This window comes from Bombina bombina, chromosome 9 (assembly GCF_027579735.1).
Source record: "Bombina bombina isolate aBomBom1 chromosome 9, aBomBom1.pri, whole genome shotgun sequence".
NCBI lineage: Eukaryota > Metazoa > Chordata > Amphibia > Anura > Bombinatoridae > Bombina > Bombina bombina.
Window position 1 is genome coordinate 64,710,693 of NC_069507.1, and position 25,371 is coordinate 64,736,063.

Here is a 25,371-nt window from a genome sequence, read left to right on the forward strand (position 1 = left end):
GCTCCAGCATGGCCCCACAGGTTTTGGTATGCGGATCTTGTTTGGATGTCCAGTTGCCAACCTTGGCCACATCTGTTAAGGCCGGACCTACTGTCTCAAGGTCCGTTTTTCCATCAGGATCTCAAATAATTAAATTTGAAGGTATGGAAAGATAGAGGTTTCTCTGACTCAGTAATTAATACTAAGTTACAAGCTCGTAAATCTGTCTCTAGGAAGATTTATTATCGAGTTTGGAAGATTTACATTTCATGGTGTTCTTCTCATAAATTCTCTTGGCATTCTTTTAGAATTCCTAGAATTTTACAGTTTCTCCAGGATGGTTTGGATAGGGGTTTGTCTGCAAGTTCCTTGAAGGTACAAATCTCTGCTCTTTCAGTTTTATTTCACAGAAAGATTGCTAAACTTCCTGATATTCACTGTTTTGTACAGGCTTTAGTTCGTATTAAGCCCATCATTAAATCAATTTCTCCTCCTTGGAGTCTTAATTTGGTTTTGAAGGCGTTACAGGCTCCTCCGTTTGAGCCTATGCATTCTTTGGACATTAAACTACTTTCTTGGAAAGTATTGTTCCTTTTGGCCATCTCTTCTGCTAGAAGAGTGTCTGAGCTATCTGCTCTTTCTTGTGAATCTCCTTTTCTGATTTTTCATCAGGATAAGGCGGTTTTGCAGACTTCATTTGAAGTTTTACCTAAGGTTGTGAATTCTAACAACATTAGTAGAGAAATTGTTGTCCCTTCCTTGTGTCCTAATCCTAAGAATCCTTTGGAAAGATCTTTACATTCTTTGGATGTGGTAAGAGCTTTGAAATATTATGTTGAAGCTACTAAAGATTTCAGAAAGACTTCTAGTCTATTTGTTATATATTCTGGTCCTAGGAAAGGTCAGAAAGCCTCTGCTATTTCCTTGGCCTCTTGGTTAAAGCTTTTGATTCTTCAAGCTTATTTGGAGTCGGGTCAAGCCCCGCCTCAGAGAATTACAGCTCATTCTAGTAGATCAGTCTCCACTTTGTGGGCTTTTAAGAATGAAGCTTCAGTTTATCAGATTTGCAAAGCAGCGACTTGGTCCTCTTTGCATACATTTACTAAATTCTACCGTTTTTATGTATTTGCTTCTTCCGAAGCAGTTTTTGGTAGAAAAGTTCTTCAGGTAGCTGTTTCAGTCTGATTCTTCTGCTGATGTTTTAAGTTTTTCTTTTCTTCATGAGAATAACTTATCGTTTGGGTTGTGGATTATTTTTTTCAGCATTTTGGCTGTTGTTTATTTTTATCCCTCCATCTCTAGTGACTCTTGCGTGGAGTTCCACATGTTGGGTATTTGATATCCCATACATCACTAGCTCATGGACTCTTGCCAATTACATGAAAGAAAACATAATTGATGTAAGAACTTACCTGATAAATTCATTTCTTTCATATTGGCAAGAGTCCATGAGGCTCACCCTTTTTATGGTGGTTATGATTTTTTTGTATAAAGCACAATTATTTCCAAATTCCTTTGTTGATGCTTTTTACTTCTTTCTTTATCACCCCACTACTTGGCTATTCGTTAAACTGAATTGTGGGTGTGGTGAGGGGTGTATTTATAGGCATTTTGAGGTTTGGGAAACTTTGCTCCTCCTGGTAGGATTGTATATCCCATACATCACTAGCTCATGGACTCTTGCCAATATGAAAGAAATTAATTTATCAGGTAAGTTCTTACATAAATTATGTTTTTTCCATAACAACATCAAGTCATGACATTTTGAATAATTTATAACTCGCACTTTCTAATACTTCATTGTAATCATAAATAAATACTATTGTGTAAATAATTTGAAAGTGTTATTTGAGCAATAGTTTTACTTAACAATCAAATAATTGTACTTATTAAAATTTGAATTGACCATGAACAAAAAAACTTTTTTTTTTTTTTTAAATACAAAGAGCCAAAATGTTAGCTTGAAACAGAACAAATAGAATGTTTTTGGAAAGGTTCAAATTTGATGAACTTGTAAAGTGTGGAAGTCATGCAAAAATCTGTTGTAAATTTGTTTTCTTATAGATAGGAATAGCACTATCAAATTGCCGCCTCGTAAGGTATAGGGAATGGTAATGGCACCAATGCATTTGAAAATCTTGTGATAAATAGGTCATATTTGGTTTTTCAAATTACAGAGATATAAAAGTCAAAATTAAACTTAGATTCAGCTAGAACATGCAGTTTAAAAACTTCTCAATTTTACATTAACATTATCAGGTATATATAGAAATATAGATTTAATAATTCAAATTAAAAAAATTCTATGGGAGGTTAGCGCACGCAAAAATGTTGTAATCTTATGGCACATTATTGAAATATTAAAATCTTATTGCACGTTATTGAAATGTTAATGTTATTATTCACCTAGATTACAAGTTTTGCGCTATAGAGGGTGCGAAACGAACGCAACAAAAGTTGCTTTATTTCCCCCTCCATAGCGATGGCATTATGAGTTTCTAAAAAGCCGCCTTGAGCGTGCGATATGGTGGCGATGAGCTCCATACCGCACAAAATACAAGCGCTGCTTTGACGTGCTGGTGCACACTTTCCCCATAGACATCAATGGGGAGAGAGTGTTAGAAAAAAAACTAACACCTGCGATCGCAGAATGGAAAGCTCCGTAACACAACCCCATTGATGTCTATGGGGGAAAAAAAGTTACGTTTAAACCCCAAGTCTAAACACCCCTAATCTGCTGCTCCCAACATTGCTGACACCTATATAAACTTATTAACTCCTAATCTGCCGCTCCTGACATTGCCGCCACAGAAATACATTTATTAACCCCTAATCTGCCGCTCCCGATATCGCTGCCACTATAATGAAGTTATTAACCCCTATTCCCCTGCACCCCAACATCGCCCACACTATAATAAAGATATTAACCCCTATTCCGCGCTCCCTGACATCGCTGCCACTAAATAAAGTTATTAATCCCTAAACCTCTGGCCTCCCACATCACTGCCACTAAATAAACCTATTAACCCCTAAACCGCCAGCCCCCACATCGCAAAAAACTAAATTAAACAATTAACCCCTAAACCTAACAACTCCCTTACTTTAAATTAAAATGACAAGATCCCTATCTTAAAATAAATAAAAACTTACCTGGGAAATACAAAAAAACCTACGTTTAAACTATATATTAAATTAACATTACTATTTTTCAGCGTTAAAACACGAATGCAAAACTTGTAATCTAGGTAATTTTTTTTTAATACTTTATATTTAATATTTCAATAATGCACCTTCAGATTACTATGTTTTTATGTGTGATAACCCAACCCTGTTAGATCAAAAGCGCAAAACCTGAAGCATGTTACGCATATTTTACATTCCTATGTTCTTAACATAAAAAATAATGTAATTTTTATTATTAAATATATATTGCTATATATATATGATAATATTAATGTAAAAGAGATATCTATACCTACATATATCCATATGAATAGATAGATATACAGGTATAGGTATATATATACAGGTAGCCCTCAGTTTACGCCGGGGTTAGGTTCCAGAAGGAATGGTTGTAAATCGAAACTGTTGTAAATTGAAACCCAGTTTATAATGTAAGTCAATGGAAAGTGAGGGAGTTAGGTTCCAGGCCCCTCTCAAAATTGGCATAAGTAGCACCTAATACATTATTTTTAAAGCTTTGAAATGAAGACTTTAAATCCTAAACAGTATTATAAACCTAATAAAATAATCACACAACACAGACTTTACTTGCATTTTTCTGCAAACAGTTCTTTCTATGCATTTTAATCTGGACTGATTTATAGATAGGAAGATCTTGTTCCTTTGCAAGCTGCTCAATAGCTCAGGTCTGGTTAAACTGATTAATTTTAGCTTGCTTGGCTTGCATATCTTTGCTGCAACACAAGCGGAGAGCTCCACCTACTGGCTATTTTAATCAATGCACTGCTTCTCAATGCTTTTCAAAAGCAGTCACATGACTGAAAAAAAAGGTTGTTATTCTGAAACGGTGCAAATTGAACCGTTGTAAACCAAGGGCCACCTGTATATATATATATATATATATATATATATATATATATATATATATACATATATATATATGTATGTATTTACAATAAAAATAAAATATTCCTATAAATGAAGAACATTGGAATGTTAGATATGTACAGTAAATACACAGTAAACACATAAATACACATGTACACACACACACACATATATATATATATATATATATATATATATATATACATATATACACATATTTAGACATGTCTATATGTATATATATATATATATATATATATATATATATATATATATATATATGTCATGAGAAGAAAAGAAGAAGTTCCAGAAATGAAATCCTGGTAGTAAAAGACAGGGAATTCAGCACTTTTTTTGAAAAAAGCTCACAAGTCGACTTTACCAATGTTAAAGGGACATGAAACCCACATTTTTTCTTTCATGATTTAGAAAGAGCTTGCATTTTTAAACAACCTTCTAATTTACTTCTGTTATCTAATTTGCTTCATTTTCCTGTTATCCTTTGCTGAAAAGCATATCTAGATAGGCTTAGTAGCTGCTGATTGGTGGCTGCACACAGATGCCTTGTGTGATTGGCTCACCCATGTGCATTGCTATTTCTTCTAAAAAGGATATCTAAAGAATGAAGCAAATTAGATAATAGAAGTAAATTGGAATGTTGTTTAAAATAGTTTTCTCTATCTCAATCATAAAAGATTTTTTTGGGGTTTAGTGTCCCTTTAATGCTTTAATCGTGAAAAGGTAGCCCTTCACACCGGGAGAGCACAATCATGCAAAAATGTAAGGCAACAGTAATTTACAAAGTATTTTAGCTTGTAGATTTTGCCCGTATTGGTACTGAACTCTTTGGTCTTTCGCATGTACCTACATGCCACACATTTACCACAAGGGTAATTACCTGATGATCTGTGTTTAGTAAGCCAGTCAGTTTGCTTGTGTTTGGATACATATTGGCTCCTTACAAGTTTGTCTTTAAGATTAGGCACCCTCCTAGCAGTGATGTAAGGGAGTTCCCCCACTTCTTGGGATACTCCCATATCACTGGTGAGGACATGCCAGTTTTTTGCAAGTATATGCCTGAGTGAGTTCCAGCCGGGTGTAGCTAGACTCAAAGTGGTCCTTCTCGATATACAAGTGTATATGTACATGTAAAAATCCATCACATTTCTTTGTATATGATTAACAGTCTAAAGGCTAGATTTAGAGTTTTGCGTTTGCCGTCAAAAGCAGTGTTAAGGGGTCCTAACGCTGCTTTTGGCCGCCTGCTGGTATTTAGAGTCAGCCAAGAATGGGTCCAACGCTCACTTCCCTACCGCGATTCCAGGCTACCGCAGATCCCCTTACGCCAATTGTGTATCCTATCTTTTCAATGGGATCTGCCTAACGCCGGTATTTGGAGTCTTGGGAGAAGTGAGCGGTAGACCCACAAGACTCCAGCCGCAAAAAAAAGTCAGTAGTTAAGAGCTTTATGGGCTAACGCCGGAATATAAAGCTCATAACTACTGTGCTCTAAAGTACACTAACACCCATAAACTACCTATGTACCCCTAAACTGAGACCCCCCACATCGCCGCCACTCTAATAATTTTTTTTAACCCCTAATCTGCCGACCGGACATCACTGCCACCTATGTTATACTTTTGAACCCCTAATCTGCTGCCCCTAACATCGCCGACCCCTATATTATATTTATTAACCCCTAATCTGCCCCCCCAATGTCGCCGCCACCTTACCTACACTTATTAACCCCTAATCTGCCGACCGGACCTCACCGCCACTATAATAAATGTATTAACCCCTAAACCGCCGCATTCCCGCCTCGCAAACATTATAATAAATAGTATTAACCCCTTATCTGCCCTCCCTAACATCGCCACCACCTACCTACAATTTTTTAACCCCTAATCTCCTGCCCGCACCATCGCCACTACTATAATAAAGTTATTAACCCTTAAACATAACTCCAACCCTAACCCTAACACCCCCCTAACATAAATATAATTTATATTAAATGAAATAATATTCCTAAAATTAACTAATTTATTCCTATTTAAAACTAAATACTTACCTATAAAATAAACCCTAATATAGCTACAATATAATTAATAATTACATTGTAGCTATTTTAGGAATTATTTTTATTTTACAGGCAACTTTGTATTTATTTTAACTAGGTACAAAAGCTATTAAATAGTTAATAACTATTTAATAGCTACCTAGTTAAAATAAATACAAAATTACATGTAAAATAAATCCTAACCTAAGTTACAATTAAACCTAACACTACACTATCATTAAATTAATTAAATAAATTACCTACAATTACCTACAATTAAATACAATTAAATAAACTATTCTATAATACAAAAAAACAAACACTAAATTACAAAAAATAAAAAAGTATTACAAGCAGTTTAAACTAATTACACCTAATCTAAGCCCCCTAATAAAATAAAAAATCCCCCCAAAATAAAAAATACCCTACCCTATTCTAACATACAAAAGTAATCAGCTCTTTTACCAGCCCTTAAAAGGGCTTTTTGCGGGGCCTTGCCCCAAAGTAATCAGCTCTTTTGCCTGAAAATAAAAATACAATACCCCCCCCCAACATTACAACCCACCACCCACATACCCCTACTCTAACCCACCCAAACCCCCCTTAAAAAAACCTATCACTAACCCCCTGAAGATCTCCCTACCTTGAGTCGTCTTCACCCAGCCGAGCCGAATTCTTCATCCAAGCGGAGCAAGAAGATGTCCTCCATCCGGTAGAGGTCTTCATCTAAGCGGCAAAGAAGAGGTCCTCCATCCAGGCGAAGTATTGTTCCAAGCGGCAAAGAAAAGGTCTTCCATCCGGGAGATGTCTTCTTCCAAGTGGCATCTTCTATCTTCTTTCTTCCGGATCCATCTTCATCCCGCCGACGCGGAACATCCTTCTTCCCCGACGGACTAACGACGAATGAAGGTTCCTTTAAGGGAAGTCTTCCAAGATGTCGTCCCTTCAATTCCGATTGGCTGATAGAATTCTATCAGCCAATCGGAATTAAGGTAGAAAAAATCTGCAATTCGATTGGCTGATCCAATCATATACTAATTAATTCTTGCACATGCTCAGTAGGAGCTGGTGACTCAAAAAGTGTAAATATAAAAGACTGTGCACATTTTTTAACGGAAGTAAATTGGAAAGGTGTTTAAAATGGCTGCTCTTTTGGAATCATGAAAGTTTAATTTTGACTTGAGTTTCCCTTTAAACAAGTATTATACTTGCCATGTTTGGTATACGGCTAAATAAGAAATGGTGAACGAAAGGGGGGGGAGTGGGCCTCTTTGCCCTAAAATGCCCGGGCCTCTTTTTGGTCCCAGTCCAGCCCTGCAGATATTTATAGTAATATCTATTTATAAATACATAAAACATATTCTGCTATGTGCAGAACATAGAAATGTGAAATATTTACAGTAAATACATAGTTAAAACCTTTTCATCTACTTAGCTGCTTATATATATGTCTATATATCTGTACATATGTATTTATCTATTTATATGTGTACTAGTCCTAAAGCCTGTGTACATGAGTCAAAATCCACATCCACTTAGATCCCCTCTCCTTCTCTCCTTCCCCTTCCCTGACGCTCTCAACTTTTCTTTTTTCTGTAGTGCTGCGGTCCCGCCTGCTCCTGCCCCCCCCCCCCGCTTGCGGCAGACCCCCCACACCCCTCTCTGCTGTCTGATCCTCACTGACTGATCCTTCCTTATGGCCAGGTATGTTTGTCTCGCGCTGCAGTCTCTTCTTCGCATGACTGCTTCGGACAAACATACCTGGCCTTTTTAATAATATAGGATATATGTCTGTAAATACATATGCACATATAAATACATATGTATATGTATCTATATCTATGTTAAATCCCTTTTGCCTGCCTTTTTTTTTTTTTAACACCTGAGATCTTTGAGCCCTTATTACTTTTTTAAATATTTTTTTTAGACAGTGTTATTATGAGTGTAAGTGTACTTTGTAATGTATTTTATATGTGTTTCAACTCGAAATACCAGCAGTAAGCCGATGAGTGCAAACACGCGTGATAAACCCCTTATTGCTTGCACGCAAATGTCTTGTTCTATATTAACAAACAAACATAAAAACCTAAATAAAGTCATAAAACCCATCATAATAATGTAGTCTATTTTTTTAAAAACCTTGGGGGGTTCTCTCTTTAGCATGATGGATTCTCTCTTTAGCGTACTGTGACTTCTCTTTAGCATACTGTGACCCCTCTTTAGCGTACTGTGATCTCTCTTTAGCGTACTAGGATCTCTCTTTAGCATGCTGGTATCTCTCTTTAGCGTACTGGGATCTCTTTTTAGCATACTGGTATCTCTCTTTAGCATGCTGCGATCTCTCTTTAGTGTACTGGGATCTCTCTTTAGCATGCTGGTATCTCTCTTTAGCATGTTGGTATCTCTCTTTAGCATGCTGAGATCTCTCTTTAGTGTACTGGGATCTCTCTTTGGCATACTGGGATCTCTTTTTAGCATACTGGTATCTCTCTTTAGCATGCTGGTATCTCTCTTTAGCATGCTGAGATCTCTCTTTAGTGTACTGGGATCTCTCTTTGGCATACTGGGATCTCTTTTTAGCATACTGGTATCTCTCTTTAGCATGCTGAGATCTCTCTTTAGTGTACTGGGATCTCTCTTTAGCATGCTGGGATCTCTCTTTAGCATGTTGGTAAGGTATCTCTCTTTAGCACGCTGGGATCTTTCTATAGCATGAGGGGATCTCTATTTAGCATGTTGGGATCTCTCTTTAGCATGCTGGTGTCTCTCTTTAGCATGCTGAGATCTCTCTTTAGCGTACAGTGACCTCTCTTTAGCATGATGGGATCTTTCTTTAGCGTGATGGGGATCGTTCCTTAGCATGAAGGGGGTTCTCTGTAGCATGCTGAGATCTCTCTTTAGAATGTTGGGGATCTTTCTTTAACATACTGGGGATCTTTCTTTAGTATGATGGCATCTCTATTTAGCATGTTGGGAATCTCTATTTAGAAAACTGGATACCTCTATTTAGCATGCTGAGGGATCTCTGGTTAGCATGCTGGTGATCATTATTTAGCATGCCGGGGATCTATGATTAGCATGCTGGGGATCTCTGTTTAGCATGTTGAGGATCTCTGTTAAGAATGCTGGGGATCTCTGTTTAGCATGCTGGGGATCTCTGTTTAGCATCCTGGGGATCTCTATTTAGCATGCTGGGGATTTCTGTTTGGCATCCTGGGGATCTCTATTTAGCATGCTGGGGATAATTATTTAGAATACTGGGTACCTCTATTTAGCATGCTGAGGGATTTCTATTTAGCACGCTGGATATGTTTAGCATTCTTGGGATCTCTGTTTAGCATTCTAGGGATCTCTGTTAAGCATGCTGGGTATGTTTAGCATTCTGGGGTTCTCTATTTAGCATGCCAGGTATGTTTAGCATGCTGGGGATCTCTGTTTAGCATGCTGGATATGTTCATGATGCGGGGGATCTCTATTTAGCATGCTGGGTATGTTTAGCATGCTGGGTATGTTTAGGATGCTGGGGATCTCTATTTAGCACGCTGAGTATGTTTAGCATGCTGGGTATGTTTAGTACACTGGGGATCTGTATTTAGCATGCTGGGTATGTTTAGGATGCTGGGGATCTCTATTTAGCACGCTGGGTATGTTTAGCATGCTTGGTATGTTTAGCACGCTGGGGATCTCTGTTTAGCATGCTGGGTATGTTTAGCATGCTGGGTAGGTTTAGCACGCTGAGGATCTCTGTTTAGCATGCTGGGAATGTTTAGGATGCTGGGGATCCCTATTTAGCGTGCTGGATATGTTTAGCACGCTAGGGATCTCTGTTTAGCATGCTGGGTATGTTTAGCATTCTGGGGATTCTGGGACAGCAAATTCTAGGCTATACTATCTGAGTTATTATATTCTAAAATGGAATGATGACCTGGCCATATGGTCAGTGCATCTGCTCTATCATCACAATCCTTTGTTTCAGAAATACTTTCTCCCACCCTAAAGATACATTCCGCATATCACGCACCTTACATGAACTGCTCATCATAAGACTGACCAGCCGCTGAATGTAGTGTTCCACACTGGGCAAGGAAAGCTGCTTCTGATACTCCTTGCACTGTAGGATGATGTTGTCTGGAATGGGCCTGTTCTGGGGGCTCTCTTGACACATGGAAATGAGGATACTATGTATCTTCTGTCCGAGATCAACAGGCTAAAACATAAAATCACAAGTTCATTGCTTTCCTTTTTCTGATTCCCATAATCAGATGAGATTTCTAACAATAATATGAATAATTAGTTGTACAGATTCCCTAAACATGAGTTACACATTCCAAACAAGCAATTGTGGTTTTTAATGGGATATTAAACCCTTAATGTAAATCCTCATAATGTTTTCTAATTCTACGTAATTAAACAAATAACACTTTGTAATGTTTCTCTGAAATGTGTGTGTTTTTCCCACTGTCCCAGAAAGGCACCACCATGGGACCAAGTGGGTCCAATGGACCTAGGCAGCACTTCAGTGACTGAGTCAGTCACTGTCCTATCCAGACCACTCCTGTCCTCTTTCTCTGTAAAGGCTGAACGATATGAGATCTAAGATGATAGAGAAAAAGGCAGGTACGCTCGCCACTATTCCGGCTCAGCATACCTGCTTTTTCAACCTCTGTGTTGATCAACCCTTCATACCTGCTTTTCTATCCGCCACTTCCATATGAATCAATGGGAGTCTGAAAGCAGTGAAAGCTTATGTTCGCTGCTGCCCGATATCCCATTGATTTCTATGGGAGAATAAAAGTTATGTTTACACCTAACACCCTAACATAAGCCCCAAGTCTAAACACCCCTAATCTGCCGCCCCAACACCGCCGCCACCTACATTATACTTATTAACCCCTAATCTGCCGCCCGCCACCTACATTATACTTATTAACCCCTAATCTGCCGCCCCAACACTGCCACCACCTACATAAAAGTATTAACCCCTATCCCGCCGCTCCCGGAGCTCACTGCAACTAAATAAAGTTATTAATCCTTAAACCCCTGGCCTCCCACATCAGTACCACTTACTAAACCTATTAACCCCTAAACCGCCAGCCCCCCACATCTCCATAAACTAAATTAACCTATTAACCCCTAAACCTAACAACCCGCTAACTGTACATTAAATATTAACTCATCCCTATCTTATAATAAATTAAAACTTACCTTTAGATTTAAATTAAACTATATTAAACTAATAATTAACCTACTCTAACTATTAGACTAAAATTACATTAAACGATATTAAACTATTAATTAATATACCATAACTATTATACTAAAATAATAATAAACTATATTAAACTAATTATTAGTCTACCCTAACTTTTATACTAAAATTACATTAAACTACAAATTAAATTAACTATATTATATATTTAAAAACCTAACCCTACTCAAATAATTTAAATCTACTATTAAAAATTACAAAGTTACAGAAAACGAACAACTAAGTTACACAAAAAAATCAACACTAAGTTACAAAAAAAATAAACACTAAGTTACACAAATAAAAAATAAATTATCAAATATTTAAACTAATTACACCTAATCTAAGAGCCCTATGAAAATAAAAAAGCCCCCCCCAAATAAAAAAAAAACCCTAGTCTACAATAAACTACCAATGGACCTTAAAAGGGCCTTTTGCGGGGCATTGCCCCAAAGAAATCAGCTCTTTTACCTGTAAAAAAAAATACAAATACACCCCCAACAGTAAAACCCACCACCCACACAACCAACCCCCCAAATAAAAACCTAATCTAAAAAACCTAAGCTCCCCATTGCCCTGAAAAGGACATTTGGATGGGCATTGCCCTTAAAAGGGCATTTAGCTCTTTTTCAAAAGCCCAACCCCCTAATCTAAAATGAAAACCCACCCAATAAACCCTTAAAAAAGCCTAACACTAACCCCCGAAGATCCACTTACTGTTTCTGAAGAGCCGACATCCATCCTCAACGAAGCGGCAGAAGTCCTCATCGAAGCGGCCAAAGTCTTCATCCAAGCCTGCAGAAGTCTTCATACAGACGGCATATTCTATCTTCATCCATCCGGTGCGGAGCGGCTCCATCTTCAAGACGTTGTAAGAAGAGGATGCTCCGCGTCGGATGTCTTGAAGATGGAGCCGCTCCGCACCGGATGGATGAAGATAGAAGATGCCGTCTGGATGAAGACTTCTGCGGGCTTGGATGAAGACTTCGGTCGCTTCGATGAGGACTTCTGCCGCTTCGTTGAGAATGGATGTCGGCTCTTCAGAAACAGTAAGTGGATCTTCGGGGGTTAGTGTTAGGCTTTTTTAAGGGTTTATTGGGTGGGTTTTAATTTTAGGAAAAAAGGGGGGTGTGGGTGGCGCCACTGAAGGCTAACTGTATAACAGATCAAAATAAAATCAGATAAATAATATTAATAATTAATATAATATCAATATTGTAAATTAATTGAGATCCAATGCATAAATGAAGTAATAAGATGCCCCTTTGGGTCTAACCACAAGGTGATAACTGTCAGTATAGATAAATTGATAAGTCAAGGGGCTACGTTATAACAGTATAAGTCAAAACATACACTAGTAGGACTCCTATGTCGCCAAAAAGAACACACTAAGCTAAAAAATTGTGATACAAATATTGAGGTGCTAAATAAGACTAGTTTAATAAAGGTACATTAACTAATAAAACATTAAATCACAGGACATTCAAACACATATAGCTATAATAGCACCGGTGCTAACAAACTTTAAAAACCTCAATAGAGCAATGTTAAATTCATATATGACTAAAAGTTAATAACGATAATACTAGCTAGGAAAAATAAATAAAGAGCTAAATGCATAAAAAAAAGGCTCAAAATTAAACCCAAAAATGTAATAAAATTGACATAGGAAAACGTTGTCAAGGAATCTAATACAGCAGCAATTCTCAAAGCCTCTTTGGATACCTCTGCAGCATGAGCACTAGTAACTGTTCCGGACCGGGGTTAAAATGTTGCCACATACAGTGAGTAAAGTAATTGTGTCACATGAGTCTTTAAATAACCCGGACTCTTTTTTAGGATGTTTGTAACTTTGTAACGAGTTTATGGCTTTATAGCAAACTGGAATTGAGTCACAGAAATAATGCTGAATTTTGTATTGACGGTTTTCACTTACTCACCATGCAATCCCTTGAGAGAACACAGACCAGTCTCAGTGTTGAATAGCCACCGGGTTAACTCCTTAACACTTGGAACTTTCACTTAAATGAATTTGACGATGTAGCAAGCAGCTCTAAGTTTTTTGCTGATGCCGTAAGGGAATTCCTTCTGCTCCGTCGGTAGTCGTATAGGAACTCAGTGCGCGCACTTTTTTTTAAAAAAAACCGGCTCCTACCGTTCAACCAATCAGCCTTCCTCCTTGCTTGGTTGGTTCAAGCTATTGATCCTGGCTTGATGGTACGGTTCTGGGAGCTCAGTAGCAGTTCATGCGAGACTTTCAATCAGCCTCTCCTTGTCTTGCAAACACTCTCACAGGTGTTTAGGGAATCAGTACAATCCACGCGTATCGGCTTTAGGCCTTTGTCAAGACTTCTGCGGGCTTGGATGAAGACTTCGGTCGCTTTGATGAGGACTTCTGCCGCTTCGTTGAGAATGGATGTCGGCTCTTCAGAAACAGTAAGTGGATCTTCGGGGGTTAGTGTTAGGCTTTTTTAAGGGTTTATTGGGTGGGTTTTAATTTTAGATTAGGGTTTGGGCTTCTGAAAAAGAGCTAAATGCCCTTTTAAGGGCAATGCCCATCCAAATGCCCTTTTCAGGGCAATGGGGAGCTTAGGTTTTTTAGATTAGGTTTTTATTTGGGGGGTTGGTTGTGTGGGTGGTGGGTTTTACTGTTGGGGGGGTATTTGTATTTTTGTTTACAGGTAAAAGAGCTGATTTCTTTGGGGCAATGCCCCGCAAAAGGCCCTTTTAAGGGCCATTGGTAGTTTATTGTAGGCTAGGGGGGTTTTATTTTGGGGGGGCTTTTCATTTTCATAGGGCTCTTAGATTAGGTGTAATTAGGTTAAATATTTGATCATTTATTTTTTATTTTGTGTAACTTAGTGTTTATTTTTTTTGTAACTTAGTGTTGATTTTTTTGTGTAACTTAGTGTTTGTTATTTTGTGTAACTTAGTTGTTAGTTTTTTGTAACTTTGTAATTTTTAATAGTAGATTTAAATTATTTGAGTAGGGTTAGGTTTTTAAATATATAATATAGTTAATTTAATTTGTAGTTTAATGTAATTTTAGTATAAAAGTTAGGGTAGACTAATTATTATTTTAATATAGTTTATTATAATTTTAGTATAATAGTTAGGGTAGATTAATTAATAGCTTAATATAGTTTAAAGGGACACTGAACCCAAAATTGTTCTTTGTGATCCAGATAGAGCATGAAATTTTAAGCAACTTTCTAATTTACTCCTATTATCAAATTTTCTTCATTCTCTTGGTATCTTTATTTTAAATGCAAGAATGTAAGTTTAAATGCCGGCCCATTTTTGGTGAACAACCTGGGTTGTTCTTGCTGATTGGTGTATAAATTCATCCACCAATAAAAACATGCTGTCCAGAGGACTGAACCAAAATTGAAGCTTAGATGCCTTCTTTTTCAAATAAAGACAGCAAGTGAACGAAGAAAAATTGATAACAGGAGTAAATTAGAAAGTTGCTTAAAATTACACGCTTTATCTGAATCACGAAAGAAAAAAATTGGGTTCAGTGACCATTTAATGTAATTTTAGTATAACAGTTAGGGTAGATTAATTATTAGTTTAATATCGTTTAATTTAATTCTAAAGGTAAGTTTTAATTTATTACAAGATAGGTATGAGTTAATATTTAATATAAAGTTAGCGGGTTGTTAGGTTTAGGGGTTAATAGGTTAATTTATTTTATGGCGATGTGGGGGGCTGGCGGTTTAGGGGTTAATAGGTTTAGTAAGTGGTAGTGATGTGGGAGGCCAAGGGTTTAGGGGTTAATACATTTAGTTAGTTGCAGCGGTGTCGGGGAGCAGTGGGATAGGGGTTAATAACTTTATTTAGTTGCGGTGGGATAGGGGTTAATACATTTAATAAAGTTCTGGTGGGCTCCGAGAGCGGTGGGATAGGGGTTAATACATTTATTAGAGTTGCGGTAGGCTCCGGGAGCGGCGGGATAGGGGTTAATACATTTATTAGAGTTGCGGTGGGCTCTGGGAGCGGCGGGATAGGGGTTAATAACTTTATTTAGTTGCGGCATGGTCCGTGAGCGGCGGGATAGGGGTTAAACAGTTTAGTATAGTGGAGGTGTATAGTGACAGTATATACATAAAGCTGTGAAAAAGTCGAATAGCAGCGAGATCGATGACTGTTTAGTTAACAACAGTTCACTGCTTATCGCCCCGTACTTGGTGCGCTGCTTTTTGACAGCTTTTTATATAAATATGGAGATCGTATTCAGGTCCGCGGCCGCGATGTTAGTCGATGTCAGGCGAGCGTATTGGTGCCGTTGAATGCAAGTAAGTTGACGGCTTGATAAGTAGGCCTCATAGACATATATATAAGTGCATTGAAGCCATAAATGAAAACATGTAAAATCATATTTACGCAATATTCATTTTTAATAGTGTTATAATGTGTATGTAATGTAAATATTTCACATTCCAATCCTCTGCACATAGTGGAATGTGTTCTATGTATTGTATAGATATTCCTAAATATATCTATACCTACATATAATCACGTATATATGTAGGTATAAATATATATTTGTGCAAAAATCCATTAGATATATTTTTAAATATATCTTTAAGAATAAATAGAACATATTCTTCTATGTGTAGAACATTGGATTATGAAATATGCAATATTATCTTCTTATGTTGCCTATTTAAATAACTGCGATCGTGTTTGCGCGACTTATAGGTGTTAAGTATTTTTTCATCTTTTTCTGCACTATTGAGGTCTTAGGGGGAATGCGATGTTGCATTAGTGACTTCTCAAAGTCTCTTTGTTACCGCAAAGTTATGAATGCGAGTGTGCAAACTTTTTATTTTCAACTTGTAATACGAGTGCGAATCTCAAAAACGTACTTCTAACGGTTTTAAAGCTAGTATGCGAGCCCAAAATTACTCTTCACTCGTAATCTGGCCCATAGTTTGTCAATGCTCTGTTATATGCAAGCAACAGTGCAATAATAAATTGCTCTGTGTTTAACCACTGCAAAAGGATTAAACACATCGTTAAAAGCAGCTCCAGAACAGCAATGCACTACTGGGTGCTAGCTGTACACATCTGGTAAGCCAATAACAATAGACAAATTTGTGTAGCCACCAATCACCAGCTAGCTCCTAGTAGTGTGTTGAGTTGCTGAGGAAGATATCTGCATATTCTTTTCAACAAAGGATACCAAGCTAACAGAAGTGAATTTAGAAGTGTCTTAAAGGGATATAAAGCCGTAAAATTATCTTTTGTGATTCAGAGCATACCATTTTTACTTCTATTATTAAATTTGCTGTGACATATATAAAGTGATATCTAGGTAGGTGTCTGGAGCACTACATGGAAGGGAAAAGTGCTGCCATACAGTTTTGCCGACACTTGCACGCTCCTGAGCTTATGTCCATGCTTTTCAATAAAAAGATACCAAGAGAACTAAGAAAATTGGATAATAAAAGTAAATTAGGAAGTTGTTTAAAATTGCTTGCTCTATCTCAGGGTTCTTCAAACCATGGGTCAGGACCCATTACTGGGCCGTAACACCATGTTTACTGGGTTGCGACATGTGTGTGTGTTGTATGAGAGTGCAGGTGGTGTGTGTGTTGTATGAGAGTGCAGGTGGTGTGTGTGTTGTATGAGAGTGTGTGTTATGTGTGTGTTGTATGAGAGTGCATGTGGTGTGTGTATTGTATGAGAGAGTGTGTTATGTGTGTGTTGTATGAGAGTGTGTGTTATGTGTGTGTTGTATGAGAGTGCATGTGGTGTGTGTGTTGTATGAGAGAGTGTGTCATGTGTGTGTTGTATGAGAGTGTGTGTTATGTGTGTGTTGTATGAGAGAGTGTTTTATGTGTGTGTTGTATGAGAGTGTGTGTTATGTGTGTGTTGTATGAGAGTGCATGTGGTGTGTGTGTTGTATGAGAGAGTGTGTTATGTGTGTGTTGTATGAGAGTGTGTGTTATGTGTGTGTTGTATGAGAGAGTGTGTTATGTGTGTGTTGCATGAGAGTGTGTGTTATGTGTGTTTTGTATGAGAGTGCATGTGGTGTGTGTGTTGTATGAGAGAGTGTGTTATGTGTGTGTTGTATGAGAGTGTGTGTTATTTGTGTGTTGTATGAGAGTGCATGTGGTGTGTGTGTTGTATGAGAGAGTGTGTTATGTGTGTGTTGTATGAGAGTGTGTGTTATGTGTGTGTTGTATGAGAGAGTGTGTTATGTGTGTGTTGTATGAGAGAGTGTGTTATGTGTGTGTTGTATGAGAGTGTGTGTTATGTGTGTGTTGTATGAGAGTGTGTGTTATGTGTGTGTTGTATGAGAGTTCATGTGGTATATGTGTTGTATGAGAGAGTGTGTTATGTGTGTGTTGTATGAGAGTGTGTGTTGTATGAGAGTGTGTGTTATGTGTGTGTTGTATAAGAGTGTGTGTGTTGTGTGTGTTGTATGAGAGTGTGTGTGTTGTGTGTGTTGTATGAGAGTGTGTGTGTTGTGTGTGTTGTATGAGAGTGTGTGTTATGTGTGTGCTGTATAAGAGTGTGTGTTGTATGTGCGCTGTATGAGAGTGTGTGTTATGTGTGTGCTGTATGAGAGTGTGTGTTATGTGTGTGTTGTATGAGAGTGTGTGTGTTATGTGTGTGCTGTATGAGAGTGTGTGTTATGTGTGTGTTGTATGAGAGAGTGTATTATGTGTGTGTTGTATAAGAGCGTGTGTTATGTGTGTGTTGTATAAGAGTGTGTGTGTTGTGTGTGTTGTATAAGAGTGTGTGTGTTGTGTGTGTTGTATAAGAGTGTGTGTGTTATGTGTGTGCTGTATAAGAGTGTGTGTTGTATGTGCGCTGTATGAGAGTGTGTGTTATGTGTGTGCTGTATGAGAGTGTGTGTTATGTGTGTGCTGTATGAGTGTGTGTGTTGTATGAGAGTGTGTGTGGTGTGTGTGTTGTATGAGAGTGTGTTTGTGCTGTGTGTGTTGAATCAGAGTGTGTGTTGTATGAGAGTGTGTGTTATGTGTGTGTGTGTTGTATTCGAGTGTGTGTGTTGTGTGTGTTGTATGAGAGTATGTTATGTGTGTGTTGTATGAGAGTGCGTGTGGTATGTGTATGGTATGAGAGTGTGTGTGTTGTATAAGAGTGTGTTATGTGTGTGTTGTATGAGAGTGTTTGTGGTGTGTGTGTTGAATGAGTGTGTGTGTGTTGCTGAGAGCGTGTATGTGTTTTATGAGAGTGTATGTGGTGTATGAGAGTGTGTGTGTGGTGTGTGTGTGTTGAATGAGTGTGTCTGTGGTGTATGGGAGTGTGTGTGTGGTGTGTGTGTTGTATTAGAGTGTGTGTGTGGTGTGTGTGGGTGTTGTAATAGAGTGTGTGTTTGTGTGTGTTATTACCTTTTACAACACTGCTGTGTGTGTTGAATCAGAGTGTGTGTTGTATGAGAGTGTGTGTTATGTGTGTGTGTTGTATTCAAGTGCGTGTGTTGTGTGTGTTGAATCAGAGTGTGTGTGGTGTGTGTGTTGTATGAGAGTACGTTATGTGTGTGTTGTATGAGAGTGCGTGTGGTATGTGTGTTGTATGAGAGTGTGTGTGTTGTAATGCCCCCCCCCCCCAAAAAAAAAAAAACTAGCCTAAACTAAACTATCAATAGCTCTTAAAAGGGCCTTTTGTGGGGCATTGCCCCAAAGTAATCAGCTCTTTTACCTGGAAAGAAAAATACAAACAACCCCCCCCAACAGTAAAACCCACCACCCACACAACCAACCCCCAAAATAAAAAGCTAACTAAAATAAAATAAGCTCCCCATTGCCCTGAAAAGGGCATTTGGATGGGCATTGCCCTTAAAAGGGCAGTTAGCTCTTTTGCCGCCCAAACCCTAACCTAAAAAAAACCCCACCCAATACACCCTTAAAAAAACCTAACACTAACACCCTGAAGATCGACTTATCAGGAGACGTCTTCATCCAAGCCAGGCCGAGGTCCTCAACAAAGCCAGGAGAAGTCTTCATCCAAGCCGGGCGAAGTGGTCCTCCAGACGTGCAGAAGTCTTCATCCAGACGGCATCTTCTATCTTCATCCATCCGGCGCGGAGCGGCTCCATCTTCAAGACATCCGACGCGGAGCATCCTCTTCTTCCGACGACTAAAGCTGAATGAAGGTACCTTTAAGTGACGTCATCCAAGATGACGTCCCTTAGATTCCAATTGGCTGATAGAATTCTATCAGCCAATCGGAATTAAGGTAGAAAAAATCCAATCGGAATCTAAGGGACGTCATCTTGGATGACGTCACTTAAAGGTACCTTCATTCAGCTTTAGTCGTCGGAAGAAGAGGATGCTCCGCATCGGATGTCTTGAAGATGGAGCCGCTCCACGCCGGATGGATGAAGATAGAAGATGCCGTCTGGATGAAGACTTCTGCCCGTCTGGGGGACCACTTCGCCCGGCTTGGATGAAGACTTCTCCTGGCTTCGTTGAGGACCTCGGTCCGGCTTGGATGAAGACTTCTCCTGGTAAGTCGATCTTCAGGGGGTTAGTGTTAGGTTTTTTAATGGTGTATTGGGTGGGGGGGTTTAGGTTAGGGTTTGGGCGGCAAAAGAGCTAACTGCCCTGATGGGGGGGTTGTTTGTATTTTTTTTTCCAGGTAAAAGAGTTGATTACTTTGGGGCAATGCCCCGCAAAAGGCCCTTTTAAGGGCTATTGATAGTTTAGTTTAGGCTATGGGGTTTTTTTTATTTTGGGGGGGCATTTTTTATTTTGATAGGGCTCTTAGATTAGGTGTAATTATTTTAAATATATATAATTTGTTTATTATTTTCTGTAATTTAGTGTTTGCTTGTAATTTATTTAATAGTATTTAATTTAGTTAATTTTTTAATTATAGTGTATTATTATTATTATTTATTTATAAAGCGCCAACAGATTCTGCAGCGCTGTCCATGGGTACAAAAATAAAAGTACAGTACAATACAATATAAAAGACACCAGACAAAGTTTAACAAACAAATACAGGGAGAATTGAGGGCCCTGTTCCCGTGGGAACTTACAATATAGATGGGTAGGAGGTGAGAATGATGTTAGTATGGAGTTAGATGGGGGCAGCAATTAGGCAAGTGAAATTAATTTGTTACTGAGTTGGGTAATAAGCTTCCCTGAACAGAGAGGTCTTTAGGGAGCGTTTAAAGGAGGAAAGGTTAGGGGAGAGTATGTCAGCTCTAGGAAGTGCATTCCAGATGGAGAAGTCCTGTAGCCTAGCATGGGAGGAGGTGATGGTAGGAGATGCAAGGAGCAGGACATTGTTGGATCTTAGGGGGTGGGCTGGAGTGTATTTGCTAATGAGTGAGGACAGGTAGGGGGGGCTGCATTGGTAAGGGCTTTGTAGGTCAGGATGAGAATTTTGAATTTAATTCTACTGTGAATGGGTAGCCAGTGAAGGGATTCGCAGAGAGGTGCAGAAGTGTAGTGTTATGTGTTAGTGTAACTTAGGTTAGGTTTAATTTTACAGGTACTTTTGTATTTATTTTAGCTAGGTAGTTATTAAATACTTAATTACTATTTAATAACTATTCCTTACCTAGTTAAAATAAATACAAACTTGCCTGTAAAATAAAAATAAATCCTAAGCTAGCTTCAATGTAACTATTAGTCATATTGTAGCTAGCTTATGGTTTATTTTACAGGTAAGTATTTAGTTTTAAATAGGAATAATTTAGTTAATGATAGGAATATTTAATTAGATTTATTTAAATGATATTTGTTAGGGGGGTGTTTAGGGGTTAATAACTTTAATATAGTGGCGGCGATGTTGGGGGTGGCAGATTAGGGGTTAATAAATGTAGGTAGGTGGCGGCAATGTTAGGGACGGCAGATTAGGGGTTAATAATATTAAACTAGTGTTTGCGGTGCGGGAGTGCGGCGGTTTAGGGGTTAATATGTTTATTATAGTGGTGGCGGCGTTGGCAGCGGCAGATTAGGGGTTAATAAATATAATGTAGGTGGCGGCGGTGTTGGGGGCAGCAGATTAGGGGTTCATAAATATAATGTAGGTGGCGGCAGTGTCCGGAGCGGCAGATTAGGGGTTAATAAGTATAATGTAGGTGGCGGTGATGTCGGGGGCAGCAGATTAGGGGTTAATAAGTGTAAGATTAGGGGTGTTTAGACTCGGGGTTCATGTTAGGGTGTTAGGTGTAAACATAAATTTTATTTCCCCATAGGAATCAATGGGGCTGCGTTACTGAGTTATACGCTGCTTTTTTGCAGGTGTTAAACTTTTTCTCAGCCGGCTCTCCCCATTGATTCCTATGGGGAAATCGTGCACAAGCACGTTACACCAGCTCACCGCTGAATTAAGCAGCGCTGGTATTAGAGTGAGATTTGGAGCAAAATTTTGCTCTACGCTCACTTCTTGCCTTTTAACGCCGGGTTTGTAAAAACTCGTAATACCAGCGTTGCAGGAAAGTGAGTGGTGATAAAAAACTGCTCGTTAGCACCGCACCCCTGTTACCGCAAAACTGGTAATCTAGGCGCATGTGTTTCATATCCTTTTAAAATAGATGGCCTATATAAACCATGAAATACACTTTCAGCTATTTTTAGACTGACACCTAGTGGTAACATACTGCATATTATTCTAAATACTTTTAATTTATACATATATATATTCAGACCTTTGAGAAATAGTGGTGAATCCCATTGATTTAGAAATGTTTATCTAACGTTTTGTGATGATTTTGTTTGGGTATTTTTGTAGATGAATAACTTGATAAGCTAATAAAAAATGTCTTCTGTATATGCATTGCGTAAAAAAGTTGATTCTAAATTTAAAATCTTAGAGCCACTGGTATTTCTTGAGGGAGCACAACCATCAAATTTAAAAATAACTTTACCATTTTCTTAATTTAAATAGGTTAAGAACTTGCCCTATGAGGGGGTTAGGGTGTGTGGAACTCAGAATGCAGGAACAGATACACTGAACAACAAAAGTATTTTAAAGGAACAGTAAAGTCAAAAATAAACTTTCATGATTCAAATAGAGCATGCAATTTTAAACAACTTTACATCTGTTATCAAATTTGCTTTGTTTTCTTGGTATCTTTTATTAAAGAGTAAAACTAGGTAGCTCAGGAGTGTGCATGTGTCTTTAGTACTCTTTGGCAGCAGTGGTTTGCAATATTGTATAACAAAGCTCCAAATAATGTTGCAATACACTGCTGCCATAGAGTACTAAAGACACGTGCACACTCCTGAGCTCTTATGAGCCTATATAGTTTTACTCTTCAATACAAGATACCAAGAGAACAAAACAAATCTGATAACAAAAGTAAATTGGAAAGTAGTTTAAAATTGCATGCTCTATCTGAATAATGAAAGTTTAATTTTGGCTTTACTGTCCCTTTAAAATCTTTATTGAATGATAATCAAAAGTTCAATTGGTAGTTCAAATTGAGAATAACAGAAACAACAAGTTTTAACATAGGCCCGATGCAGAACACTAAAGTCCAATATAAAGTTCAGAATACTTAAAGGGACACCGTGAATCAGATAGAGCATGCAATTTTAAGCAACTTTCTAATTTACTCCTATTATCAATTTTTCTTCGTTCTCTTGCTATCTTTATTTAAAATGCAGGAATGTGATGCATAGGAGCCGGACCATTTTTGGTTGAGAACCTGGGTTATGCTTGCTTATTGGTGGGTAAATGTAAGCCTCCAATAAGCAAGCGCTATCCATGGTGCTGAATATAGAACCAAATTAAATGTCAGCGCTAATCAACACACAATAAAAATAAAAAAATAATAAAACAATGAACAAATATGAATAATTAAAAATATATGAAAAATTAAAAAAATTAATAGCAGACAAGTATGTCTGAATAAATACCAGATAAATAAAACTACCTAAAAAGAAAATACAAACATACTAGAATAATTTATAATATAACATGAAATTAATAATAATAGCAAAAATAATACCCAATGTCCATAGAAAAATAAAATTAATGTCCCATCAGTAGTTGATTTGGATAGATGTTTTTGGTAATCCAAACAGTAGCTCAATGAAGCGTCTCCCTTCAGGCACAGTGCCTCACAAACTGCAGGCTGTCAATAGAGTTTGACGAAGTGGGACACTTCGTCAAACTCTATTGACAGCCTGCAGTTTGTGAGGCACTGTGCCTGAAGGGGGACGCTCCGGAATCCTTGCTCCACCAGTGACGTCAGACGCCGGTTCTCTGTGAATCGGTGAGGTGTGAACATAGACGCTTGGTGTATCGAGTGAGGCTCAGACTGTCACTGCTGTTGATCGTGTTGTGACTGGGGACTTTTCAAGCTTACTTAAGTGTAAGTTGCTATGTGTTATTATTGTACTTCACTTTAATAAAATTCTCAAGTTTTTGCGCTTCTCCCACTCCTCCTTTGTAGCTTCTATCCATGGTGCTGAATCTAAAATGGGCTGGCTGCTAAGCTTTACATTCCTGCTTTTAAAATAAAGATAGCAAGAGAACAAAGAGAATTTGATAATAGGAGTAAATTAGAAAGTTGCTTAAAATTTCATGCTCTATCTGAATCATGAAAGAAAAAATTTGGGTTCAGTGTCCTTTTAAGTAGGTTGTAGTAACAAATTGTGCAGCAGAGGGCGAGGCTGTCCCGAAATACTAGGTAGGTACAGCACGTACAGCTGGTTTGAGGAAGGCTGTTCCTGGTATAGTAGACACATGATTCTCAGCAGGCACATGATACCCAGTGGGTACTGTTGATGAGACTGTCAAAGAATACCAGATAGGTACAGCAGGCACAGCTTCAGGAACAAGGTGAGTATACACAGGTATCAGGCAAGTCTGCTTGGCTTTCAGGAACCAGATGAGCATACACAGTTATCAGTTAAGTATGCTTGGCTTTCAGGAACCAGGTGGGCATACGCAGATACAAGGTAAGTATGCTTGGTCTCTGGAAAAAGGTGAGCATACGCAGGTAACAGGTAAGAATGCTTGGTCTCTGGAACAAGGTGAGCACGCACAGGTGACAGGTAATTATGCTTGGCTTTCAGGAGCCAGGTGAGAATATACAGGTAAGTATGCCAAACTCTAGGAACAAGATAGGTAAGGCAATAACTCAGTTCAGAGTGGTGGGCAAGTGGAAGTTCCTGTAATTAGGACATGGACCCTTTAAATCTAGGCAGCATGGGGCCACGCTTGCCTAGAGAGCTGCTTCAGCAGCTGTAGGAGTTCAGACCACATAGGATGCTGAGACTGAAGAAATCACTCTCTGCATTCGCTGAGACCAGGTGCCAGAATTTATTAACTATTGTACTACACCAAATAAAGGATCACAACCATGTTTAGGCTGCTCTCCATATAACTCTATGATATAAGGGACGTTTTTTGCTCAATGTTGTAGGAGGAGAATTGGGGGTTATTATATGTGTCAGACAGATGACAATAAATGTATGTTGAAATGCCTATGTGGGCTAAGCTATCTAGGTGAAAGAGAAGAAATAAAGCATAGCATAGGAAACCATAAATTAGAAATCAGATATAGTGAAAGATACAGCATTACCTGTACAAGCATATTTTAGAAAGGCTGACTATGCAATAAACCAAGAATATGTTTCAGTATTATTTATGTAACTATGGGATTTTGATCAGTTTGATGGGGATAATTTACCTTATGGTGTAGACAATCACTTCATGGGAGTGAGACAGATCATTTAGACCAATCAGAACTATGTGTTATGTTTTTAAATGAGCACTAACAAGCTGTCTAAAGAGATCTATGATTATTGCCATCTGAGCCAAAACACATCAGATCTGTTTGTTTTACCATTGCTATTCCCGAGATATGTTGTCATAATAAAGTCTTGAATTTTATTTGTGGCTGAACCTGGGACTTTCTATTTGATCTGCTTGCACTAAGCCATTTAAGGTTTCAGATAATTGATGATGTTTCAAATGTTGCCGTCAGGGACCTTTAACTAAAGAAAAGTATGTTCAAATACATTTTTTAACACACTAGACCCCAAAGGTAATTTTATTTAATTTTATTTAACTT

General features: G+C 38.1%; 1 protein-coding gene across 1 annotated transcript in view; it reads right to left on the bottom strand.

Moving 5' to 3' along the window:
• FRMPD2 (FERM and PDZ domain containing 2) overlaps positions 1-25,371 on the bottom strand; it is a 169,210-nt gene that overhangs the window by 122,164 nt on the left and 21,675 nt on the right. Inside the window, exon 6 of the mRNA XM_053692895.1 lies at positions 10,128-10,313. Within this exon, the coding sequence (XP_053548870.1) occupies positions 10,128-10,313 (186 nt within the window). The remainder of the gene's footprint in view (positions 1-10,127; positions 10,314-25,371) is intronic.